This window comes from Cryptotermes secundus, unplaced genomic scaffold (assembly GCF_002891405.2).
Source record: "Cryptotermes secundus unplaced genomic scaffold, Csec_1.0 scaffold197, whole genome shotgun sequence".
NCBI classification, from domain to species: Eukaryota; Metazoa; Arthropoda; class Insecta; order Blattodea; family Kalotermitidae; genus Cryptotermes; species Cryptotermes secundus.
Window position 1 is genome coordinate 1048683 of NW_019744107.1, and position 24246 is coordinate 1072928.

General features: G+C 38.9%; 1 protein-coding gene across 4 annotated transcripts; it reads left to right on the plus strand.

The window, feature by feature from the left end:
* Positions 1–4089: 4089 nt before the first annotated feature.
* Positions 4090–23932, plus strand: LOC111874381. 4 transcript variants are annotated; one of them, XM_023869845.2, is made up of 7 exons: positions 4090–4197; positions 6753–8245; positions 8441–8685; positions 9687–9863; positions 13706–13919; positions 16351–16516; positions 22741–23932. In XM_023869845.2, exons 2-6 carry the CDS (start codon positions 6779–6781, stop codon positions 16465–16467), a joined length of 2220 nt encoding a protein of 739 aa, XP_023725613.1. In that variant the 5' UTR covers positions 4090–4197; positions 6753–6778; the 3' UTR covers positions 16468–16516; positions 22741–23932. The 4 variants fall into 4 exon arrangements, with proteins under 4 accessions (XP_023725613.1, XP_023725614.1, XP_033611325.1 ...); XM_023869846.2 differs by lacking the exon at positions 22741–23932 and adding an exon at positions 17236–18044; XM_033755434.1 differs by lacking the exon at positions 22741–23932 and adding an exon at positions 17242–18044.
* The last annotated feature ends 314 nt before the right edge of the window (positions 23933–24246 follow it).

The window sequence follows — 24246 nt, forward strand, 5'->3', positions numbered from 1 at the left end:
ATTATTATTATTATTATACTGCATTTGGGTGTTCACCCGGGAAAAAATTCTAATTCCATCCAGCTTGAAGTTGACTGTATTTAACCAAACCTAATGATACTGCTTATGATTTTTCAAAGCATTTTCAATCAGTGTGCCACAATCCTTGACCTACTGCCTTTCCGAACCTTTTGTCATCTTCTGAATTCTTACCTTTAGCGTCTGTTTCCGATTCTGATGTTATCAAATCCATTAAGCGCCTGTGGCCATCTAAATCTTTTGGAGTCGACGGCGTCCTTGGATTCATTATTATGGGTTATACTGATATATTTGTACCTATTCTTAAACATGTCTTTAATCTAAGATTTTCACAGTAAAAGTACCCCTGTTAGCGGCTATAGGCCTATAACCCTACTGAGTAATTTTTCTAAAATATATTAATTTATTGTTCATGACCATGTTTCCTATTATATAAAATCTAAAATTAGTCCTTATCAGCACGGTTTCTCTAAAACTAAATCCACGAGCACAAATTTGGTAACTTACGTTGATTTTATTTCTCCTTCATTCTGCTCTCAGAGACAAACTGATGTCATTTATTTTGATTTGAGCATGAGCAATGCGTTAGCCCTCGTCTCACATTCTTTTCTTCTTCATAAGCTTTGTGCTCTTGAGCTTTCTAGTGGCTATGTAAACTGGTTTCACAGATACCTATCCAATCGGAAATCTCAGGTCCGTGTTTCTCGTGTTATTTCTTCGCCTTTGGAATCTCTCCGGTGTTTCTCAGGGATCTGTCTTGGGACCCCTTCTCTTCAATGTGTTTATTAACGACATATGCGATGCATTTGCCCAGTTGCTGCTACACGTGCAATAGGTTCTAAAGGGTTCTGACGATGGTGTATAACACACAGAATTACTGAATTTTTGGACTTTTAACATCGTCCGATATTCTAGAAAATAGAAAGCACGATGTTTCGGATACTTCTCCATGGTGCATTTTGAGAAATTGGCTCTTGACTCGGCACGACATAAATCATCACTGTGGCTGGGGCCGCGCCATAGCTAAAGCGGTTAGTCGCTGGCTTCCCACCGCGGTGGCCCGGATTCGATCTCGGATCTGATCAAGTGGGATTTGTGGTGGACAAAGTGGCGCTGGGGCAGGTTTTCCCCGAGTACTTCGGTTTCCCACGCCAATCTTCATTCCAGCAATTGCTCCCCAATCACCACCACCTATCATTTGGGGCTGGTACAATAGGCCAGAAGTGGCTACAGTACAAGGGACTTAGTCCCACCCCACTAGCAATAAAAAAATCACTGTGGCTGCGGTACGTTGATGATAAGTTTGTGGTCTGGCTTCGTGATCCAGAGCCGTTACAAGATTTCCTCAGCCACCCCAAGAGTTTAAGGCCATCCATCCAGTTCATCACGGAAATATAGTCAGACAGTGCGATAGCCTTTCTTGATGTTCTACTCAACAGGGAAGAGACGACACTGGCCACCAAAGTCTACATGAAATCCACCCACAATTAAAAATTTTAAAGATTTAAATTCTGAATTATAAAACTTTTAGTGTGAGTTTCACGTGAGATGGCAGTCAATACTTGAATAGAAAGTAAACAGAGTGCAACAGGATGCTACAATAAAACATGATCATTTGTCACAACAGCAAGAATAAATGTTATCTAATTAGTTCTTTCATTTGACATCGTTTTGTTAATATGACCGGAAAGCAGACCAAGTTATCGATGTGTGAGCTGTAATAGCAAGACGAATCTTCAGGAACTGGAAGAGGTAAGTGTACGTAAAACTTGAAAGAAATGGTTACCAAAACATTCCCTTAGTTACAAAAATGAAATGCTTTGTGTTTGCCTCTGAGTCCTGCTAAGAAGTAGGCAAATTGGGACTTTCGAAGTAGCTGGGTATAAATACAGAATAACACTAACACCTTCCATCCAGCTACGGGAAATTGGATCTTTATTTCATTTTACATATATCCTATATGTCCTACAAATGGTAAGAAATTTGGCTCCTAGCCGGGTCTTCCATTTCTGAGGAATCAATGAAAGAACTAAAACTCTGAAATTAGCTCTTGCCATAGGCATATATTCATTCTCTTGAATAGCGAAAAGACGCAAAGACAAAATGTAATGTTTGCTGCTCAGTTGTACTCAAATAATTTACTACAGCAAGATCATTGAAGAGGCACTTACCGGCGAACAAATAGTAACTGGCTTAAGCAATAGAACTGATTAATCATTTATTCGACTTGATGAAGTCTTATACACTAGCCGCTCGAGTTACGTCATATTTAAATGGGTTTATTATTGTTAATAACCATTATACAGTTCGTAAGGAGTTCTTGGAACGAAATATGGTACTATGTAATTTTGGAAGAATTTTTTCATTGGTAATATGAATTTTTCTCAGTTGCTAAATAATTACTGCATTATGCAAATGGTCTTTTCTTTGGGCACCCATGAGTTGGATTTGCAGTCTTTCCACGTTCTTATTCCTTAGTGTCCAGGTTGCATAACAAAAAATAAGAGCTGTTTTAGCTATTGCATAATCTTAATTGAACATTTCTCGACATCTCACATTTTCTTCCAATAATTCCATACATTTTATTACAACTATGTAGTATTTTCCCAGATCAGGTCTTCTAGTGACAGAGATTTTATTTTCAAGATATACAAACATTTTAAATCTGTCTATTACAGAATTTCAATAAAGTACTTATTTACCCACCATTGCCATACTCTTTGGTTTTACAAGAAAAAAAGAACATGACATGTTCAACTGCCTTTATAACAGCATGTGCTCTTGGCTATAGCTGTCCTAAATCTCACTCACCTTGGAGTGAGGTTTATGAGGCAATCCACAAAATGCCCCAGTTCATATCTGGAACTGGTCCGAAGACAAAGACGTGCGTCGACCATTTCTAATTTTTAGTTTTTTTTTTTTTATATTGCTAGTGGGGTTTGACTAAGTCCCTTGTACTGCGGCCACTTCTGGCCTCTTGTACCAGCCCGAGATGATAGGTGAAGGTGCTTGTGGAGCAATTGGTGGAATGAAGATTGGCAGAGGAAACCGAAGTACTCGTAGAAAACCTCTCCCAGCGCCACTTTGTCCACCACAAATCCCACTTGACCAGACACGGGATCAAACCCGGGCCGCCGCGGTGTGAAGCCAGCGACTAATCGCTTGAGCTATGGCGCGGCCGCCCTGTTTATTACTCAAAGTCAGTGCTATTTTCCGGCGGTGCGTGAAGGTACTCAGTATCCACACATTTTTATAAAAGAATCCGTTATTACAAAACGAATTAAATACGTTGTTATAAATCAATAGGGGCACGCGGTAGCGTAGTTGGTTGAGGCACTATGCTACAAGCCGGAAGGTCGCGGGTTCGAGTCCCGATAATGTGGATTTTTTTTTTTAATCTATCTAATCCTTCCAGCCGCACTATGGCCCTGGGTTCGACTCATCCTCTAACTGAAATGAATACCAGGGATCTTCCTGAGTCGTAAAGGGAGGCCGGCGCGTAAGGCTGACAACCTTACCGCCATCTGTGAGCCGACTGTCTAGACAAAATGTGGGAGCCTCGACGTCTCACAACCCTATGGGGCTTCACGCCCTGTTACAGGGATAGCTTTAGCTTTTTAGAAATTGATAAAAGTGGAACAACTGATTGAACCGTTGAAAGTGATACACGCACCGCGGAGATTTTACATTTTTTCTCACAATAAAGGCACAGCTCATAGCGATATGAACCAAATTTGAACAAGGGCTATAGTGTAATGTTATACCGAATGCCATCTTCTAGGATACAACGTCGCGTAGTCCTGTAGAAGTTGACCGACGTTTCGGGGAAACGTACTGCTGCCATCATCAGGGTCGTAGATCAAGTCTAGCATAAACCAGCAAAAGCAGAGTCCTGGCTGTACGTTCTTCCGAAACGTCGTTGAACTTGTACGAACTACACGTCATAACATCTCAGAAAATAGCAGTTTTAATAGTCACAGCTGTGAAAGCCACACATCCAACATAAAGTTATGTTTTGATACATCTGTGTTATGTTGGGAACACTGGGCATCACCTGTTGAGCGCAGCGCATATTCGTAGTTGTGGACGTTGTGGATGTGTGAAAGGTATGGTTGATTGTTTTGTGGTTATGTTGGTGGCTCAGCAGAAAGGAGGGTGATATTGCGTTTTGGGATTGCTGTAAGTGTTGAATTTCTGTGTGTCTGTCGCGCATAAATAACAGTATACATAAGTTCAAAGATACAATAAATGTTTCTTCTATTGAATGACTTCTTTTAGTGAATTATCTTTGATAGGTTATATGGCCGTTTCGGCTGTCGCTTAATAAAAACAGCAAATTCGTTTGTATTTAGTGAAATAACATTGACTTTGATTGATATTGCGCAGTGACGACAATATTGAGGATAGGGACAAGTGGCAGGCTCATGTGAGCGTGGTAGTGAACCCATGGGTTCCTTGGAGGGTTGGCTAGCCGAGCCATGGAGTTAATTTAGTTAGTTCATTGACGGTAATTCTACTGGATGGAACTACTGGTATTTTTAGAATGGGCATGCTGTATATTTTATGTCTCTAATGTTACAAAAGCAATTCTGTGAGGTGTGGTAAATTGTAAGACCTGTGGAAAGAAAGTATAAAGCTACGTTATTTTTATTTGTATGTAACTTGGCATAATCGTTTCGAGAGAAGCTTAAACGAAGAATGATGCACATTAAAATGTACAATATTTAAGAAACGAAACTGAGTGGCAGCATTTCATAAAGAAACCAACCCAGTTGCCTTCAGTATTTCTCACCGTGTTGTAAAGATTGATATAGTGCAGTATCAACTAGGTGGGTAAGCCATTCTTTCTTAAGGTATGCGCAATTCTGGGTACTTCATTTATCGTGTAGATACACAGTATCCAAACTGCTGAGAAACTGTTCCAGGACAACTGGGAAACAGTTACTAAATAATGTTTCCTCTTCACTTCTACCAGTGACAACTTCAGTTAATGAGGCAGTGTTACCAGGTGAAGGTGTGAAACAGTTATGATATGGTGGTATGCAATTATACTCCTTATATGCTCCCACTTCCAGGTTGAAAAGTGCATCATTTATTTTATGTTGGGTAGTAGAATTGTCATAACTTATGGCACAAATGAATGTAGTAATTTGTTGTCCATGTACTTGATATAGACATCATACTCATGTATTTTCGTACTTTATGTTTTCAAGAATATGTGAACTTCCTGTGTCCTTTCAGCTTCATTAGTTTTCTCTTTCTAATCACAGCTCACACACTTTTCTGCTGTCTTCACTTTGAGGAACAGATATTTCTTTCCTGGTTAGATTTAGTAGCTCAAAATCATCATCTTTTGTTCTAAAGAACAGAATTTTGTAAACTATGATTTGAGGATTGTAATGGCACTGTGTTCCCTTTTGAAAATACAGGATGTGGTCAGAGGTATACAGTATCAGGAAACTGATGTAAATAAAATGCGGAAAAATGGTTACAGTATCTCCAGTTGTCATGTAATTAGAAAAAATATCACTAGTACCCCTAATTCTCACTCAGGTTATCACAGATCTAAAGTAAAATTTCTTTGTAACCATTGAAGTCCACCAATAATTGTACATCTCTTATAAAGAGGAATGTAATTACATCATAAAAGCTGCCAATGTAGCTCACATAACACCAAATCTCCAGTCATGATGATTGCATGGCCTTAAAGTGTTACAGTTTGTGTAAGACCTAGTATGATATAGGGTTTTCTCTCAAGATACTGGTATTTAAGGATGAGATGAAGGAGGGTGAGTTATTGGGGGTGTGCAGCATGCATGGGAATACAAGAAATATTTACAAAATGTTAAGGAAACCTGACGGGAAGATGTGAGATTGAGTTTTGATGGTGGTGAAGCCTGATATGATGATCTGAATTTAGCACTGTGTACTCTGGTGACTAATGCTTTGGAAGAAGATGCCACCCCCATCTTCAGGCAGTATGTTCTTTCGAAACACTTGTAAATGTCTACCAGACTACATGGTGGTATCATAACCCTGAAGGGAAGAGACCATTTGGTCTCTTGATAGTTTCAAGGGCAATGTTAAAATGGATCATAAACAAATTGAGCAGTTGTATCTTCCAGAATAGAATGGTGTGTAGTCTGGATTCATCGGACTGCGCAGCATTATATCATAGACGGTAGAGGTCTCTATACTGTTACTGCCTCGTATCTTTAGCCACGGTAGAGGGGTCATACCATCTCTCGCAGAGCAGGGGGGAACAGTCTTGTCAGCTTATGTCAGCGTGGGTACAACCAGTTTGGAATGTAGTGTCTTGGAGTGTGGTCAGGTGTATAGTACTACTCCTGGTCTCCGTAGGCAATGTTTTCCGCTCGGGGAGTAGCTCTAAACGGCCCCACAGCAAGGGTATAGCTTCGCGTGCCCCACAACAGTGTTTGCCTTTCCGGGCGGCTGAAGTTACCAGGCAATAACAGTAGCTACAACTGTGAGAACCTCAAATCCAATATAAACTGATTGGAGGTTGTGAATTGGATCTGTCTTGATTCAGGATAGGAACCAGTGGTGGACTGTTGGGAACAATGTAATGGATCTTCAAGTTCTGAAATTTTGCTTTTCTACTTAGTTACAAACAAATCTCATAACAGTAACCCCATAAAAATACAATAGACAAGTTGAGTCCCTAGATGTCCTTAATTTTCTTCCATTTAAGCAAATGATACCTATTGTTGCAGGGTCCTCCCTTTCAGCATGATGCAGAATGAACTGCCAAGCCGACCTGCAGTCTTGGCTCAAGTCGGCTCAGAATTGTGTGTTACAAGTAATAAGACCATGTGCTGGTTGGATACCTTGTCTGCAGAGACGGCGACAGGTGCACCCAGCTGCATCAAGCCCCTTTGCTGGCAGAGAGTTTATACATCTTAGCTCACATAGAAGAATCAGGGTTGTCCATATTGGTGTAAATGAATGTAACTCTAGTGGCTTATGTGTGAATGGAGCAGGCACACATATGGAGATTATGGGACTGCCATCAGAAGGATGTCATTATACTTCCAAACAGAGACACTTGTCTTTGGTTTCTAACTGTTCAGAATTATCATCAGAGGAATACTGGTTCACACGATGGAATAAACCACTTAGGATGTCAGACTCCTGCAACTGTTCATTCAGGAAATCATGGAGAAATTCATTAAGAGATTCCAGAATAATGTTAAATCAAGTGGAAGAAAGAATAAAGAATGATACAAGCCAAATATTAGATGATTCAACATTACGTGAAGAATGTGTCGATCAGGAAGATAAGCTATCATCCAGAAGTTACAAGTTGTTGCAGATCGAGTCTTTCGTTGAGGAAGTACTTCAAGAGGTGTGGAATGAAGTGTTCTCATGTTTGCCACAAATTGAGCGTAAAGTGGAGAATTCATCTCAGTTGGAACTCAGGTGTGTGCCCCATTGCAATAGTATGCAACATAACAACAGCTCAGAACTTCATTATGTATGCAGTATGAAAGATGAACCAGTTGGCAAAAATCAGTTCAGAAACGACGATGTTATTCCTCATGCTGTAATTTCTTGCCATGAGATACCAGACGATAATCATGCTGTAGAAACTCTTAACCATAACATAGAAGGAACACATAAACAACAGCTAGTTAACACATCACCAAAATCTGTTGGCTGTGTAAATCCCACATTTTTTGGTTCCAGTATAAATCCTGACCTTCTAGAATATGCAGTTGTTCCTGGTGCTCCAAGTGTGGAATGTGATGCCTTTTTTCTAAGAACAGACTTGCCAGGTTTTGTTGGGATGGGTGCAGAGTGTTTTGATGATCCTGATTCAGGTTTTAATACAGTCTCATTGGAGTGTAATCGTGCGATTAATGCTGACTGTTTTAAGGTTGCCAGTAAACATTCAGATGTCGGTCAGCTTTCACATGTTACGGAAAAGACTCTAACAGAATCTTATACTGCCAATCCAAATGAGATTCATCTGACTGCATTACAAGCCAGAATTTCTGCAGATTCACAGTTCAGTGATAAAATAATTGAAGCCAAAGATGATGCACATGAATATAATCAAACAACTTTTACCTCAGTAGATATAAGGTTGCCAGATACTTGCAGAACTCAAAGTAATATTGCAGATGTTGGGCCTAAGGTACAGAAGTCAGATATACAACACAGAAAAATCAAGCAATGTTATCACACAGCTAACCTTAAAAGACTGGTAAGTCAGATTTTTGTTGTTTCTAATAGTGAATATGATAGTCCAGTACAGTATTGGCCTGTTAGCTTGAAAGTGTAGTAAGATAATGAGTAAGGGAATATGAGAGGTTCTTGTGTATATGCATATATCTGACAGCAGGGTTTGTAGGTATGCAGTTCAGATTATAGGTATACTGTTTTTTCTTTTGCTTCACAGAAACCGTTGCTTTATTTTCTGCATGGAGTTGGATGCTCGGCAGATGTGTGGTCTGCATTGCTTCAGTATTTTACCGCAGCTGGATATGAGGTAGTGGCTCCAGACATGTTGGGTCATGGTTATAGTGCTGCCCCTGATAAGGCATCAGCATATGCATTTCACCGTCTCCTGAAAGATTCCATTGATATATTTGATAGATTTGTTGGAGAGCACCGCAGTTGTGTTGTCATAGGGCATGCTTATGGGTGAGTTAAGTTTCAGACTCAGTAGCAGTAATAACACACAATACCTAAATAAAGAAAAGTCAATTTCTCTTTGACCCAGTGCATTGTATACACATGAGCAGGTGCTGTTCCTTTCAAATTCAGTTTTTGATGGTACAGTGTTGTTACTCTTTCGCAGTTTTGATCCTATGTGTAATCATTGCCTTAATGTTAATATATGGTATTAAACCATGTAAGAAAGTAAAGCTATCCCTGTACCAGGCTGTGAAGGCCCATAGGGTTGTGAGACGTTGAAGGCCCCACATTATCTAGACAGTTGACTCAAAGATGGCGGTAAGGTTGTCAGCCTTATGCGTTGGCCGCGCTTTACTCCCCAGGAAAATTATTTAATTAATTCCTGGTACTCATTTCTGTTAGAGGCTGAGTCAACCCCAGGGTCATAGTGCAGCTGGAAGGATTAGGTCAATTGAAAAAATCCAATGACCTCATCGGGACTTGAACCTGTGACCTTCCGTCTTGTAGCATAGCCCCTCAACCAATTATGCTACCTCTAGATTTGTGCCTAAGAGTTATGCTGAGTTGCTGTCAGTGTGTTCTTTGCTTGAATGTGAACATTCAGAGTACTTATTGTATGCACAACATAAGAAGTAATTTGCTATTTTATAGATCTTTTGATTTCTTTTGATTTTCATACTGCAGTAAAAGAAGGTAAAAGAGATTTAACATGAAAACTTGTATCAATTAATTTCCTGATACACTTTTTTTTTTAAGTTTGGAAATTTAATTGGACAATTAAAGTTACAGTTTTTGCGTATGCAGTCTACATGTGGAAAGATTTCTCCATTGAAAGAGGACTTACTCTTTATCATCCAAGAACAGGAGATTTAAAACCCTTATGGGTGCTTGTGGCTGGGTTTAACTTAGGTGTAATAGTATTTTGTATTGAAGGAAATGCCATGCTAAAGTTTTGGGACTCATGCTGCATCCAGATAACATGACCCCATGTTGCTGTTTGTATCCAGGTGCAGCCTTGCAGCTGCTCTTGCTCGCTATAGGGCACAACAAGTGAGCCATTTGATTTTGATCAGTGGAGGTGGACCAGCGCCACTTGCACCCCGAACAGCTGATAGTCGCCCTCCATCTATATCCCCATGCCTCCTGGCATGCATGAAGCCTCTTCTGATGTGTGGATTTAGACGGTAGGTCCAATTCAAGCTGCACAAGTTGGTTTCAACTGTGATGCCCAAAGACAAAATAGTTTCAAGTCCCATCACCTGTTCAACTGTTCAAGAAATTCTGTGTATGCAGAATTATGTGTCCTTTCAACTAAAAATTGTTTTATATTGAAATTTATTTCAATGAAATATGTAAAAAATGTAGTCTGTAATGTATTTTTTATTTCAAACTATGTTTTAAATATTTTCTATGAGTTAAAATGTTTTGAAAATATTGCTTTGTAGTATTCCACTTCAAGTCATCCATAATTTTATCTTATTTCACTTAAGACAAACGTGGTACATATTCAGCGGTTAATCAGAACAGATATAACAGAAAATTACTCTGCTTTTTCTTCATGACCTGTGTTGATACTATTGCACTAGAAACTGTTGCAGGAACAGTGATATCAACAATATTGTGTGATATTGTATATGGCCATATGAACAGTATTGCTTCTACTGCAGAACTTCCTGGAACACCTCATTTTAGCATTAACTGATTAAACTTTCTTTTGTGTTCACCTGATCTTGCACATTTATGCATACTTATGTACAACATTCAAAGGAGGAATGTGACAGAACCGTATTCACTAAAGCACTGCTCTTCTGAAAGCAAACATTCATTGAGTTGTGAGGACAACACAAAACACAGTCCATGCTATGTTTGAAAATCTGTGGAGGTGATGAACTTGATCATCCACTTTCTTCATGTCATGGGTATACATCAGTGAGTCCCTTGCAAGGAGTGTACACTTCGGTGAACCTTGCATTCAGATAATTAAAATCCCTTTCATTTTCCAAGATCTGTCATGACATTCTTTATTCCTATTAGGAACAGCTTGTTTTCAAAATGGATGTAAAAAGTAAAGTAAAGCTATCCCTGTAACAGGCCATGAAGGCCCATAGGGTTGTGACACGTTGAGGGTCCCACATTATCTAGACAATGAGCTCAGAAATGGCAGTAAGGTTGTCACCCTTATGCGCCGGCCATGCTTTCCTCCCCAGAAACATTATTTAATTCCTGGTACTCATTTCTGTTAGAGGCTGAGTCAACCCCAGGGCCATATTGCGGCTGGAAGGATTAGGTCAATTGAAAAAATCCAATGACCTCATCAGGACTTGAACCCGTGACCTAAACAATCTATTATGCTGCATGACACAGGAATAGGAGGGGGCATGGCATTTAAATTTTTTAAACAGGTACTCTTTCAGTGTGTTGTTGTGATTGTGGCCCATCTTTAGAATCAATCCATGAAAGAGGAATATTTGTTCATGAGTGTTCTGGGTTGCCATCGCTTATGGCAGCAACTCTTGATTTCTTGAACAGATATCATCAGCAGAACATTTGTAAGAAATAGTTACAGCAGTTCTAGGGTTGTGGAATTACATGCATTATTTTTGGTTGCAGCTCCTGCTGTTGGATATGTGAATGTCAGCTGAGCACATACATTTTTGTTGCTTCTGGTCTGCCTCGTTCCATTTCCCGTCCCCTCTTTCTCCTCATCTCTGCTATCTTCAGAATGAGAGGAGGCCTACTGTGACATGGCAGACTTTCATACTCTTCATTAGTGGATATTTCCTGATTCTATGTATAACTCCCTTTTTATCCATGGTTTATGCTGACCGTCTTACAGTGTATACACTTTTTCACCTTATTCTTCACTTCCACACTACATGTTTTAGCACTAATGTGCCATCTTCAGGTGTCTTTATGCACGTTAAACTACTGTACTGCATGCCATAATGTCTTCATTCTAAAATGACTGAAATCTGTATTCGTCATATAGGATGATGAATTCTAAATAATAAATGAATCAGTGTAAGAGGACGCTAAAATATAACATCCCTTTTTATCTCCATGTCACTGATACATGCACATTTAGGTGACTCTGTCATAGCTAACAACAGGGTGAGAACCACTGAGTACTGACCCAAACTGTCAGGTTTACTCATTTGGTTTGAGCTTCATTTCACAGCTGTCCCTTGTTGAATTCCATTTTGTTCCTAAAGTGCGCTTCTAATGCAATAAAAACCATCAGCTTGTAGAGATTAGGCATGCATTTGCAGAATTTTCTGTCAAGTTTGGGCTACAAGAATATGAACTGAGTGCTGTATTGCAAAGGAAGTGTTTATGGAGGGTTGTAGATACCATAGTACATAGTAAGGAAGCCTAAGAAAAACTGTAGACCATGTTATAGAAGGCATCTATTTGTTGACAACTGTAGTGGCCATTAGTTTCATTGCTTTCCTTATAAATAGCAGTAAACAAATGCAAACACCTTTTAAGGTGATGTGTATCATAAAGTTAAAGTTGTCTGGGTGCTTAACTAATTAAATACTATGCCATGGAGATGTATGGGGGAGTGGACGTGTCATAAGAGCAAAAATGATAAGTCTGTGAATTTCAGGAAATGATAAATATGGTGATATGTGTATTGAACTATGATATGTGAACAAATTATTCATGGAACTAATTTAAATGTGTCCTGATGCAAGGAAAGATAAAAAACCACATGGGATTGAACCTGAGACCTCCATGCTACAAGTCCACAACTGTAGTCCCTCAGCCTTCTAACTTCTTATCCTAAGATGTTGTTGTTGTTGTATTGAAGGGAGAGCTTTTAAAGCTTAAGTTTTTAGGAAATAAGAGCCACTGAACAAAAGGGTAACATATGTGTCTATTTTCTGTCTACTCTCCACCTGTCACATTTTTGTTGCAATCCTCAACCAAACACCTTCTCCTTGTGCGTGTAGTCTGGTTGTGGTACCATTCAATTTTTCTGTAGTAGCCCTGTTAGAACATCCCTTTGTTACTGACTCTTTTTATTTGATCTTCTGAAATTCTTTTACTATAACATTCTGTGTTGTATGACTTTAATAAAAAAATTGCACATAATGTAACATAATGACTGAAAACTGGAATAGCAGAGTGAGAAGAGATGGCCATTGCTAGGCAGTTACTGGTAAATGCATGTTATTGCTAAGCAACAGCTGGTAAACTGACTATGGTGTGGCATTTTCTGTGATATCTCTGCTGTTTTCTTTGCACCCCATTCCAAGGCTATATAACAGGGACCAGAAATAGACGTGGCCCTGCAGTGAGGCAGGAGTTACAGTTGCACAGCTCCCAGAGCCATGAGACAGTAAAAATGGTCATGAGTCCCATGGGACTTAGAACCAAGACTAACTGTGCTGCTAAAGGCCAGCAGCTAAAGTCCACCTGACACGTGGCCCTGTTCTCGTAGACACCTGAAACCTTATATGATGTTCTACATCCCAAACTATAATATTGTCATGTGTAGGGGGCTATGCGTGATGAAAATAATGGGTTATAGATTGGATTTATTGGCACTTCAGTTATAATCTCTCTTAATTAAAATTATTACAGTGCTGTCGCTGATTTACACAATTTACAGTTCACCATTACACACATATTAGGATTCCCAGTCTTCATTAGTTGTCTCATGGTAACGGAATTAAAACAGTCTCGCTCTGACTAAATCTTCTGATCACGCACTTAGTCTTCACAGGCTGACTTCTAATTCTTCAACTATGAGCTTCCTGTGACTATCTTCTACTGCGAACTGTTGTATTCCCATTCTCTTGACTGAAGTCATCTAAGCTACAACAGGTCCTCGTTACATAAGCTCTGCACAGACCACACAGAAAACAGCCTCTGAACTGTTGCTTAAAAATGGGTTACACAACCCTGTTGTTTTTGTTGTGTGCGTGTATGTATGCTCGCTTTTTGTGTAGTATTAATACTGATCCATGCCCTTTGCTGTACTTGTAGTTGATTTTGTGTTTGTCTCCTTGTATTGTAGGAATATCCTGTATGCTCCTTGTGGTAAACATATTGAATCATGCCCTTCAATGACCAAAGGTGTTCCACGCTATGTTCTGCATCATGTAGCCCAAGGTCAGGACTGGCCAGAAGGTGATGCCACATTCCATCGTCGCATTCTTGCCCCAACATTACTGGTTCATGGTCTTCAAGATCCATATGTTACTTTGGTACAGGAATGTGAAATGGAAAGGGTAAGTAGGTTAATGGACAAAAGAGCATTTTTGTATTTATGATGAAAGGTGATAACAGGGCCTGAAAGTGTTACATATAATGCTGGGCTTGTTAATATGCAGGGAGGAAATTCATGTGATATTTCTTGTAAACTAGGCATATTTTAACCAAGCAGCATTATTAGAGATTTAGAGGAAACATGTAATATATTTTCTACCAAAGGAAAGAGCCTCCTTCGTTTACTCTTAGCCCATAAGCATTTCAAGCCGTCTGTATCACCACTTTGGCTTCTCTCATTTCTTTTTCTTCCTTTAGTTTATCTCACTAATGGTTGTTTATTCAATGTATGTTACTCATATATTTTCAAAAGAATGCTGTTTTCATTCATACATAACACTTGGTCATACAAGGTGTATTGGAAAGTTCTTGGACTATTATTGTTGTAACTGCCTCGGTGAAAGAAGATGAGAGGGCAGGCCCAGGTCACACTTCTGCAAGCCTGTTGCATCAGCCTGCCATGCGACACTGCACTGTGAATGTGCATAGTTTTTACATGAGTGCGCTTTCAACTTCATGTTTTGTTTTGTCAGCGATGGATGGCAAAATTGAGCAATGTGTCAGCATCAAGTTTTGCATGAAGCTTGGTAAATTTGCTACCACCGAAACCCTTGAAGTGCTTCGTGAGAATTTTGGAGAACATTCTTTAAGCTTCGTGGTGGTTTTTATGGCATTCACGTTTCAAGGCTGGTCGAGTGTCAGTTGAAGATGACAGACGTTTAGGGTGACCAAGCAACAGTAAAATGACAGAAAATGTTGAAAAAATTTTGAGAACTCATCTGCAAAGACCATCGCTGAACAATTCATGAGCTCGCAGACACCGCTGGGATCAGTTAAGGAGTTTGCCAGGAGTTCTTAACAGAAAATTTGAAAATGCACCACACTGGCCGTTCATCACAAAATGTGCCCACCCACTTGTTCCTGAAAACCACAGAATTTCTTTTACTAACAACAACATGGTTATCGTTCCCCATCCTCCCTACTCACCGCACTTAGTCCCCTGTGATTTTGCTCTGTTTCCCAAATTCAAAATGAAGTGTGACCTTGGCCTCCCCTCTCATCTTCTTTCACCGGTGCAGTTACAGCAGTAATAGTCCGGGAACTTTCCAATACCACCTCGTTTATGGATCAGAACATTGGACTGAGGTGCAAGAAATATGCACTGGAAAAGGCGAAATAAGGTTCCTGAGTGCTACTATTTGTAAGCTTTAAGAAAATTAACCTGTTATAAACCAAGTAATTGGTGAAGAATTAAGCATATATTATAAACTGTTTATTACCAGACACATTGTTTCTGTTATTTAGAGAGAATGGAAAATAAAAGGTTTGCTGCAAGATTTTATTAATATACACCAAAGAATAGAAGAGGAAGAGTGAACAGAAGATGGAAAGACCAATTCTAAATATAATTCTTGTGGCCAGAAGAGTCTAATAAGACTAATGAATGAAGATGCTGGTGGTATCTTCTCAATGAGAGACATATCAATGTTATATGCATGTGTGAGAGAGAGAGTGTATATACCTAACTTAATCTACTGTAACCTGACATATCAAAGGATGTATATGTATGTCTATAGCATAAAAAGATTAACTAACCTTAAATAAATAAAAAGATGTAAGTCATGGGTTTGATTCCTGATGAGGCCATTGGGTTTTTCAATTGTCCTAATCCTTCTGGCTGCACTATGGCCTTGGGGTCAACTCAGCATCTCATAGAAATGAGTACCATGAATATTCCATGAGCCAGGATAGTGCAGTTGGTATAGAGATGGGGTATGGGCTGGATGACCAAGGTGTCAGACTTCGAATCCCAGTAGGGTCAAGAATTTTCACTGCTTGATCTCATCCAGACTGGCTCTGGGGTCCACCCAACCTCCTATCCAATGGGTACTGGGGGCTTTTTCCCTGGGAGTAAAGAAGCAGAGGCATGAAGCTGACCACTCACCTCCAACTAGTTCTGAGGTCTACAAGATGTGGGATTATACATCCACTCCCCCATATGCCTTCATGTTGTAATGCTTAATTAATTAAGCTCAGGGAAAACTTTACCTTAAGCAAATGTGGGATTATACATCCACTCCCCCATATGCCTTCATGGTGTAATGCTTAATTAATTAAGCTCAGGGAAAACTTTACCTTAAGCAGAAATTTTCCTGAGTATAAAGGGTGGCTGGCGCTTAAGGCTGGCAAGCTCACTGCCACCTGTGGGCTGATTGTCTAGGAAATGTTGGAGCCTGAATGTCTCACAACCTGTGGACCTCCATGGCCTGTTACAGGGATAGCTTTACCTTTGTTTAACCTTTAATATATTCGTGTTTAACTCTGTACATGTGCAACATTTCATTGTTCAGGAAATCCCTTTAGAGTTGGGTGATTTATTTGTTCCATTTCTAGACAATTCCCCGATCATTCCTTGAGTTGATACCAGATGCTGGACATTTGTCAATGTTGGAAACTCCTGCTCACCTCAGTCACATGATTCATTGCTTCATTGATTGGTGGAGTCGCTGAAGTTTAGTGTGAATCACTGTAAACTATATTGGGGCCAAGTGGCGTGCAGGTGAGTAAATATAAAATGTTTCATTTGTGTAATTTTCAAAACTGCAGTGTATATGTTTGTATCTTATAGTGCTGTGTAAAACTGGTTAGACTGTTTTGTATTATTTGTGATAGTAGTTCCATTGAAGTTTGTTTGGACTTTTCTAAAATAACAACCATCTATGAGTGTTACCTATTGAACTGTCCTCACATGGGCTTTTGCGTGTTACATATTATATCATGCTATGTACTAATACAGTTGTGCTTATGTAGTCTGTACACAAATAAATGTACATCCTTGATGTGGTAATAACAAGGAATTTGCTTGCTTACTTGTACATTGTGAGTATAGTGAATGAACAATGTTCATATGTGATGAGACATGATGGTTACATTTGCCACACTTTTTTTTAACGCTAGTGGGGTGGGACTAAGTCCCTTGCACTGCGGCCACTTCTGGCCTATTGTATCAGCCCCAGATGATAGGTGAGGGTGATTGTGGAGCAATTGGTAGAATGAAGATTGGCAGGGGAAACAGAAGTACTTGGAGAAAACCTGCCCCAGCGCCACTTTGTCCACCACAAATCCCACTTGACCAGACCCAGGATCAAATGTGGGCCACCGTGATGGGAAGCTAGCGACTAACCCCTTGAGCTATGGTGCAGCCATTTGCCACACTTTGAAGGTTAAGTTAGTCACATGTAACAATCATTCTTAATAACTGAGTTGAATTGATTTAAGTTTCAGTTATGATTACGGAGATGCTGAAGAATTTTCATGAATTTCTAGATCTTGTCTTTGGATGATCTGGAACAGAAGATGTAAGTCTTCCATTTAAGCTCTCATTTCCCTCCATATGCCTAAACTTATCCTCCATTTCATTTGACTGAAGAGGATATGAAGAAGGTTTGAGTATCTTAAGCTCTTGATCTTGAGAATCAAAGTCTGTAACATATTGAATATCAAAGATTTGTATAATATAGTTTACTGTACAAGTGGATGTAAAAGACAGAGCATTTACTAGAAGAAAGTCTATGGGCATGTAGTATGACAGTGTAATAGGTGTATAACTGTCAACTGAGATACTGGTGTTCCAGTCAATGGCAGAAAGTACAAACATTTTATATTCTATTAACTTGAGAACATAATCATTCCATAGTGTACTCTGGCATCATGTTGCACTGTGTCTACTTTGTATTCATGTATTCACTGCCTTCTCACTTGCAACTTACACTGAAAGTTTCAAAATTCAGATTTTAAAATTGTTAAACTCAGTTGTTTCAAGTTGTATGTCTTTATTTAACACATTTATTGTACAACATATTTCAGCCCGTTTGGCCATCATTAGGTGCATTAAAATTATTGGTAAAATTGCTGCAGTTTTGTGCACTGTCATAAATTGTGTTGATACATTTTCCTAATTTTATGATTTAATTTAAAAATCCATAGTATAATTAAATAGACCGCCTCTCTGGTGTGGTGGTGAGAGTTCCTGGTTACAGATCCAGAGGTCCTGTGTTCGATTCCCGGCACTGCCAGATTTTCTGACAAGTAGTGGGTCTGGAACAAGATCCACTCAGCCTCGTGAGGATAATTGAGGAGTTACTTGACTGGAAAAGTAGTGGCTCCGGTCTAGAAAACCAAAAATAACGGCCATGAAGATTTTTCTGTTAAAAGTGTTTACGCTTATATAATGAACCCCTTTTTGTCTAAATCACAGAAGTGATTGTAATGCATGAAGGTGTCCTCTATGCCTTCTTAACTTATGAATTGCAGAATTAAAGGTAAAATGCTCCAAATTGCTCATCATAAAAGTCATCAGCAGCAGTGATATGGCAAGGCCATTGGTAGTATATTTAATGTTTTAAATGCTGGCCTGCTTGTCCTTCTATGCTTTATTCCTGTCATTATCCTTACAGTCCTTTTTTTTTTTTGGTAAAAGGAAAACTTTTTTAGCATCTGGCAAATTACCCCAGAAGATTATCCAACACTCAATAATGAGTGGAAATACATGTGGCATATCATCCTGAGTGTTTCAATAAGTCTTTTTGAGGATAAAGTTTGCAATGCTGTATTAGCTACACTCTGTTTCCTATTTGATTTTATTGATGTGACCTCTTTCCATGTTAGGCTAATTGGGTTTTCAGTTTTGGTTTTAAACTGTTGCACTTTGATTTTTCCTGTTAAGGCAGCTAGTATTTTGTCCTTACCAGAGTTCCTTATATGCAATCGATGTCTTGTGAAGTCCTCTCCTGCTAAATCCATGGCCATTGCAGATTTGTGCCCATACCTACTGGTAATGTTCAAAATTTTGTTAAACAATCTAATTCACTCAAGTTGTGTCTATGAGAATCCCCCATGAATATAATATTAGTGTGTTGATTTTCCAACAAGTTGTGATGTATATGCTTGATTTCTTAGTGTCACTGAGTTCTGTAGAACACTGTGTTGCACGTGAGACTGTAAAAACTTGTTGGTACTAAGTGAAAAGTGCAGCAGGATGCTACAGTATAATATTATGCTTGATTTCACTTGATGTGTTACTTTGACCAATATCATTTGTTCCTCCCCCATATATAAGTGTATCTTCTGTAATTAATTCACTTATTTTCTTCTGTGCTGTTTTTGTCAAAACTAAGCTGCCATGCCAGGTTTAACATAAACTATCACATCATAATGATCTTTTTAAGTTTTTGCTGTAATTTACTGGCGCAACCTCTTGCATGAATATCCCCTGTGAGCACAATTTTATGTTTAGGCTTAACCTGACATTTAGTTGTTATCCGGGTAGATGGATTCACCATCTATGTTTGATGACTTAATTTCAAACTATTGCTTATTTTTGGTTTCATCTGTACCTTGCTTATTTGCTTAGTGTCAGTGGTTGATATGCTATGGGTGCTACTATGTATTAAATCACCACTCCTATTCTTAGTCCCAGCAACTATTTTAGACCATTTAGGTCATGAAGCATTCAGTCTCTCACTATTTTGTCTTCATCACTCTTGCTTCCTGAGTAAATTTTATTATTAAGTCGTTCATAACCTCTTTTCACGAGAGGATGCATGTCCATGTAGCTTAATTCACACAGTTTTTCTAAATCCAGTTCAATCTCCAAAATACTATCACTAATTTCTACATCATTTACGTTCTTAAACTGTTTGTTAATTTCATTGTATTTTCTCTTGGATCACTTTATATTTACATTTGATATGCTATCACATTCAGTCACCAGCCATGTGGTAGCCATGTGCTCACTACCAGTACACAGTCATTGCAGCCATCACACTGCAATGAACAGTAGTTTTATAACTGATTTTTTGAGGCTTGCATGGATCACACTCTGGTCTCTTAAGGTGGCTAATACCCTCTGATATGTCTGTTTATATTACATAACACAACGTTTTGGAAACTGGACGATGGATAATGTCCAGAAACCTAATATTTATACTAATGTACCATCATCACATACGTTTAGATCTTACTAGACACAGTGTTTCGATTGATTATTGAATTTATTGGTTACATGATATTTGTAAGTACGCATAATTTTGACACTCTCATTAATCTACACAACAAGCAATTACAGCAGCAAATAACTACTATTTCTTCACTATTCATTACTGGGTTGCATCTTCTAACAATCAGAAGTCCTTTTACTGTTTCCATGCTCTACACCTCTTGTCCTTGTTGACTTGTGACTTTCTGTCCTGTGGCTGTGGTTCAGAGCAAACCAGTAATTTGCTGCTGGTCTTCACCAGAACAGTCATTCTTGGTTTTGGACCCCTACAGTACCTGTGACCATATTTTTGGTCTTTCCAAGACATTCACATTCTGAAATGTGGCCTCATCTTCAATGAGAGGAGGGACTGGACTTGAGCAGAGCACCAGTTTGCTTTTGGCCTTCCAGTCTGCATGCGTTCCCTGAGCCATTGCGTAGTAGCCTACAGGCACATTGACACTCTGAGTGGGCCTGTGTGTGATGTCTCTGATCACACTCCCAGATGGCACTGTAGTGCCACATCAGCCTCATGTAGAATTGGTCCTGCATTGTTGTCATCCAACTGATCCTTCCTTAGGGCCATCCATTCCACCCAACATAGTCATCTAGGCGGTGTGCCTCCATTACTACACTTTCGTGACAAGTGGTCTTCAGCCATTTTTACAGGCATTTCCTTTGGGGCTTACGCTGGTGTTCTCGCCCTACATATCCCAGCTTGGTGGTTGACCCTAGAACCTGTCCCAGTGAGGCTGCCTCCAGGTGCATTCTGAATCTTATTTCTTCTTGGCTGACTTTCATTGTATCTCTCTTTTATCCCTACCAATCTTTATCAGACACCATAGAGGTTGGAATATACTGAATCAAATGTGGATATGGAGATGAACGTGGTGTTGTTGATAGGATATCTAATTACTGAAGGACAAAAAATAACAGTACAAAGTCTTCTTTAAAAGGAATTACTAAACATTTTAAGTGCATTATGCTTGTATAGCAGGCAACTGTAAAGTGGTTTAAAAAGAGTTGGTTTTATAGATACTGAGAAATTGTGAACTTTTCTTTGTAGAACTTCGCGATTGTGCACATTTCAAAAAGTATGATTGCTTATTTGCCATGTCTTCATTTCTGTTTCATTTCTTTACTAAGAAGGGATATAATAAGGGGAATTTTAAACTAAAACAATCTCATAGTATTTTTGCTGCCTCTATTCGTCCTATACTTCAGAATTTTTCTCCTGTACATCTCTTTTTACAGAACAGCATTATTCTTTCCTGACTTTCTTCTTCCTATACCGCTTTGTGTTTTTGTTTGATCTCATTTTCCTTATTTTTATTCTTTTTTCCCCCCACATTCCTCTCACCTACACTTCAAATATTTTCCCTTGTGTCTGCTTTTTATGAGAACCCTTTGCAGGGTCACTGGTTCCTTTTGTTTTTTCTCATATCTCTGGTCCAGTATGTGGTGTCCTTGCATCTGTGCCAGTTTTCCCATACAGGTTTCTCTTGTGCCCTGAAGATAATACCTCCAAAATGCTGGTGCCCATATATTAAACTGCACTTCCCAGAATACTGTAATCTTGATGCATATAATAATTAATAGTCATGCACAGAGGTAAGGGGCATAATTAATTGATTATAAGTAATACTATTTTTGAGATTGCGGTATTGAAGATGTGACACTGTATAGACTGGTAGGTAGGTGCCACAGTGTTACATCACAGAGGACCATAATGTTAATTTCTGCATTGTGAGAATCTTGAATCTCAGCATTGTTCCTTTTTCCATGTGGTAATTAATTTTTACAATATAGCATATTGTGTGTGCATACATGTGTGTATGTGTCATATAGAAATAGGCTATATAGCCAGAAGTGGTAATGCGTGTCCACTGTTTGAGCATCAGGCATTAACCAAGAGGGAGTGGAATAAAAAGATACACCCTAAAGTAGGCCAGTCTTTATCTTCTTGGGTGAAGGGGTGAAATGTCTGGGAAGCCTGCATGGAATATGTGGATCAGTGGCAACAGGACTAGGAGAAATGATGATAAGATATGCAGCATTAATCCTTTCACTTCTGAGTTAATAAAACCTAGCATGACCCTTTTGCTGATTTAATTTTGTAATGCTCATTTATGAAAATAAAGGGAAATCAGGTATAAATTTGAATGGTATTGTATGTGCATACTGATTCTTGCCTTACATGATGGAGATGGTTTTGGTTGATCAAGATGGCCAAGGTCAGGTGATGTGTGGGTTAGGATATTCCTGCTCCTAGATGCAGTAGTTTCTAAATTTCTTTACATGTGACATACAGATGCAGTAAGATGTCTGCCTTGTAGTTCAGTATGCAGGTGATAGATGGAAGTATATGCCTGGCATATTTGAAAACATTCAGGAAGTTAGTTTGGATGATACTGTAAAATTGTACCCATTAGAATATGGATGCACTAAGGATGCCATTCCACAGAGCTGAACTCTTAACTTCTGTTTCTATTGAAATTCTGATGTAGGCCTATTTTAGTGGCTTAGGAAAATCTCCATTCATGTGGTGAGTTTTTTTCACTATTCTCATTGTGTTTTAGAAGTGAACGCACAGGTCTTGGAATATTGCCCATTTGCCACAACCATACATTCTGGGTGGTAAAGCTGTTGGTCTCTATGGTGCTTCTTTGTGCTGTGATCTGTTTCTGTTATTTAAAAATCCCCATTTTACATGGGACCCCATAGGCTCTCATGCATTTGTGTTGTAGGTTGCTATTGACTGGCCTGAGAAAGCTGCTTGTCTTGGACAGGGCATTATATGTGGACTCTGTGTTGTTGTGTGCCAGTAATCTGCCAGTGCCGTAAGTCTTGCTCTGTACATATGGCAGAAGGGCAATACTTGTGTGCCACGATTACTTGCCTCACTTGGTCTTCTCATGGAACAAAATACTCTATGGACATTCTTGGGAGAGTGCCCCTTCTTCCAGAAGATGTGTTAGGTCAGTGAAGCCCTGGTCACTGTGAGGTAGAGCCTTTGCAAGCAAGAGATGAAGGGTGTATTTAACAACTGTGTGTATTTCTTGCTGTGAAGTGAAAACACTGTCTTGCCACTGATGGTAAAAATACACTGTACTGAGACCATGGGAAGAAGTGATATGGATTGACCTATGTTTCATCTTGGTTGAATTATGTATTTTCCCCTGCATCATACATCCATATATTGCCTTCTATTTGTGTAGCCCTTCTGTTCACAAGAATGTTGGTGCTGATGACCACATGATAACTTTGCTAGCAACAGGTGATTCAGGCCAGAGGGACTGGGAGAGGAACAGATTATACAGCAGAGAATAGGAAGTCCTGAGGGTTCCCATCTTCACCATCCATGGAAGTTCTTTGTATGGCCTCAGTATAGTGGTGTTTTCTATTTTTTTTCTTGCCAAATTGTTAATGATGTGTGAAATCTTAAACTGTGAATGTCCTGATGAGCTAGATTTATTATTTTTATTTATTGCACATCTTTTGTTCTTATAACCAAAGTTTTTGTAATTCAATTTTACTTTTGTGTATTTGTATGGGTTCCAGTGGTCTTTGTATTGTTGATAGTTGGCTGTACAAACAAGTATTGTGTTCATGTTAATAAGCATTTTTATGTTGGGGAGAGTTATGTTTTGATTGAGCTACAAGTTTATCTTACCCCATTTTAACAAATGCTTGTTGTTCATGTCATAACATATTTAGGGGAAACAGGTATACACTGGGGCAATATAATGTTATCCTGATTGCAGGAACACCAAAACAAAGTGATTGGAATGTAACATGTTAGCAGTTTTTATATTTTGACTGGTTATACACATTATCCTATGGAAATGTTTGCAGTTGTTAATTGTAATTTATAAGAACGTGTAACAGAATATTAATACAATAAAAGCTGCCCAAAATGTGGCATAGATTAAACAGAAATCTGTCTTTATTGGAAAACTTCTGCAAGCCCATATTAGAGTAAGAACTAATGTAAATATACCTCTGATAAAATACACAGTATTTAACATGAAAGAGAATATGTAGCAGAAACTTAATGAAAAATAGTATATGTGAATCTTTACTGTTTCTTATTGAAGTAATTATGTTGTGTATTGGAACATTGTCATGAATGTGATAGAGTATGTACAGAATACAGAATTTATACAGAGAAAGGAAGGGGAAAGAAGGGGTTAGAAAAAGGAACTTCGAATACCTGTAATGCACTGGCAAATGCTCTGGTCTGGTTATTAGTG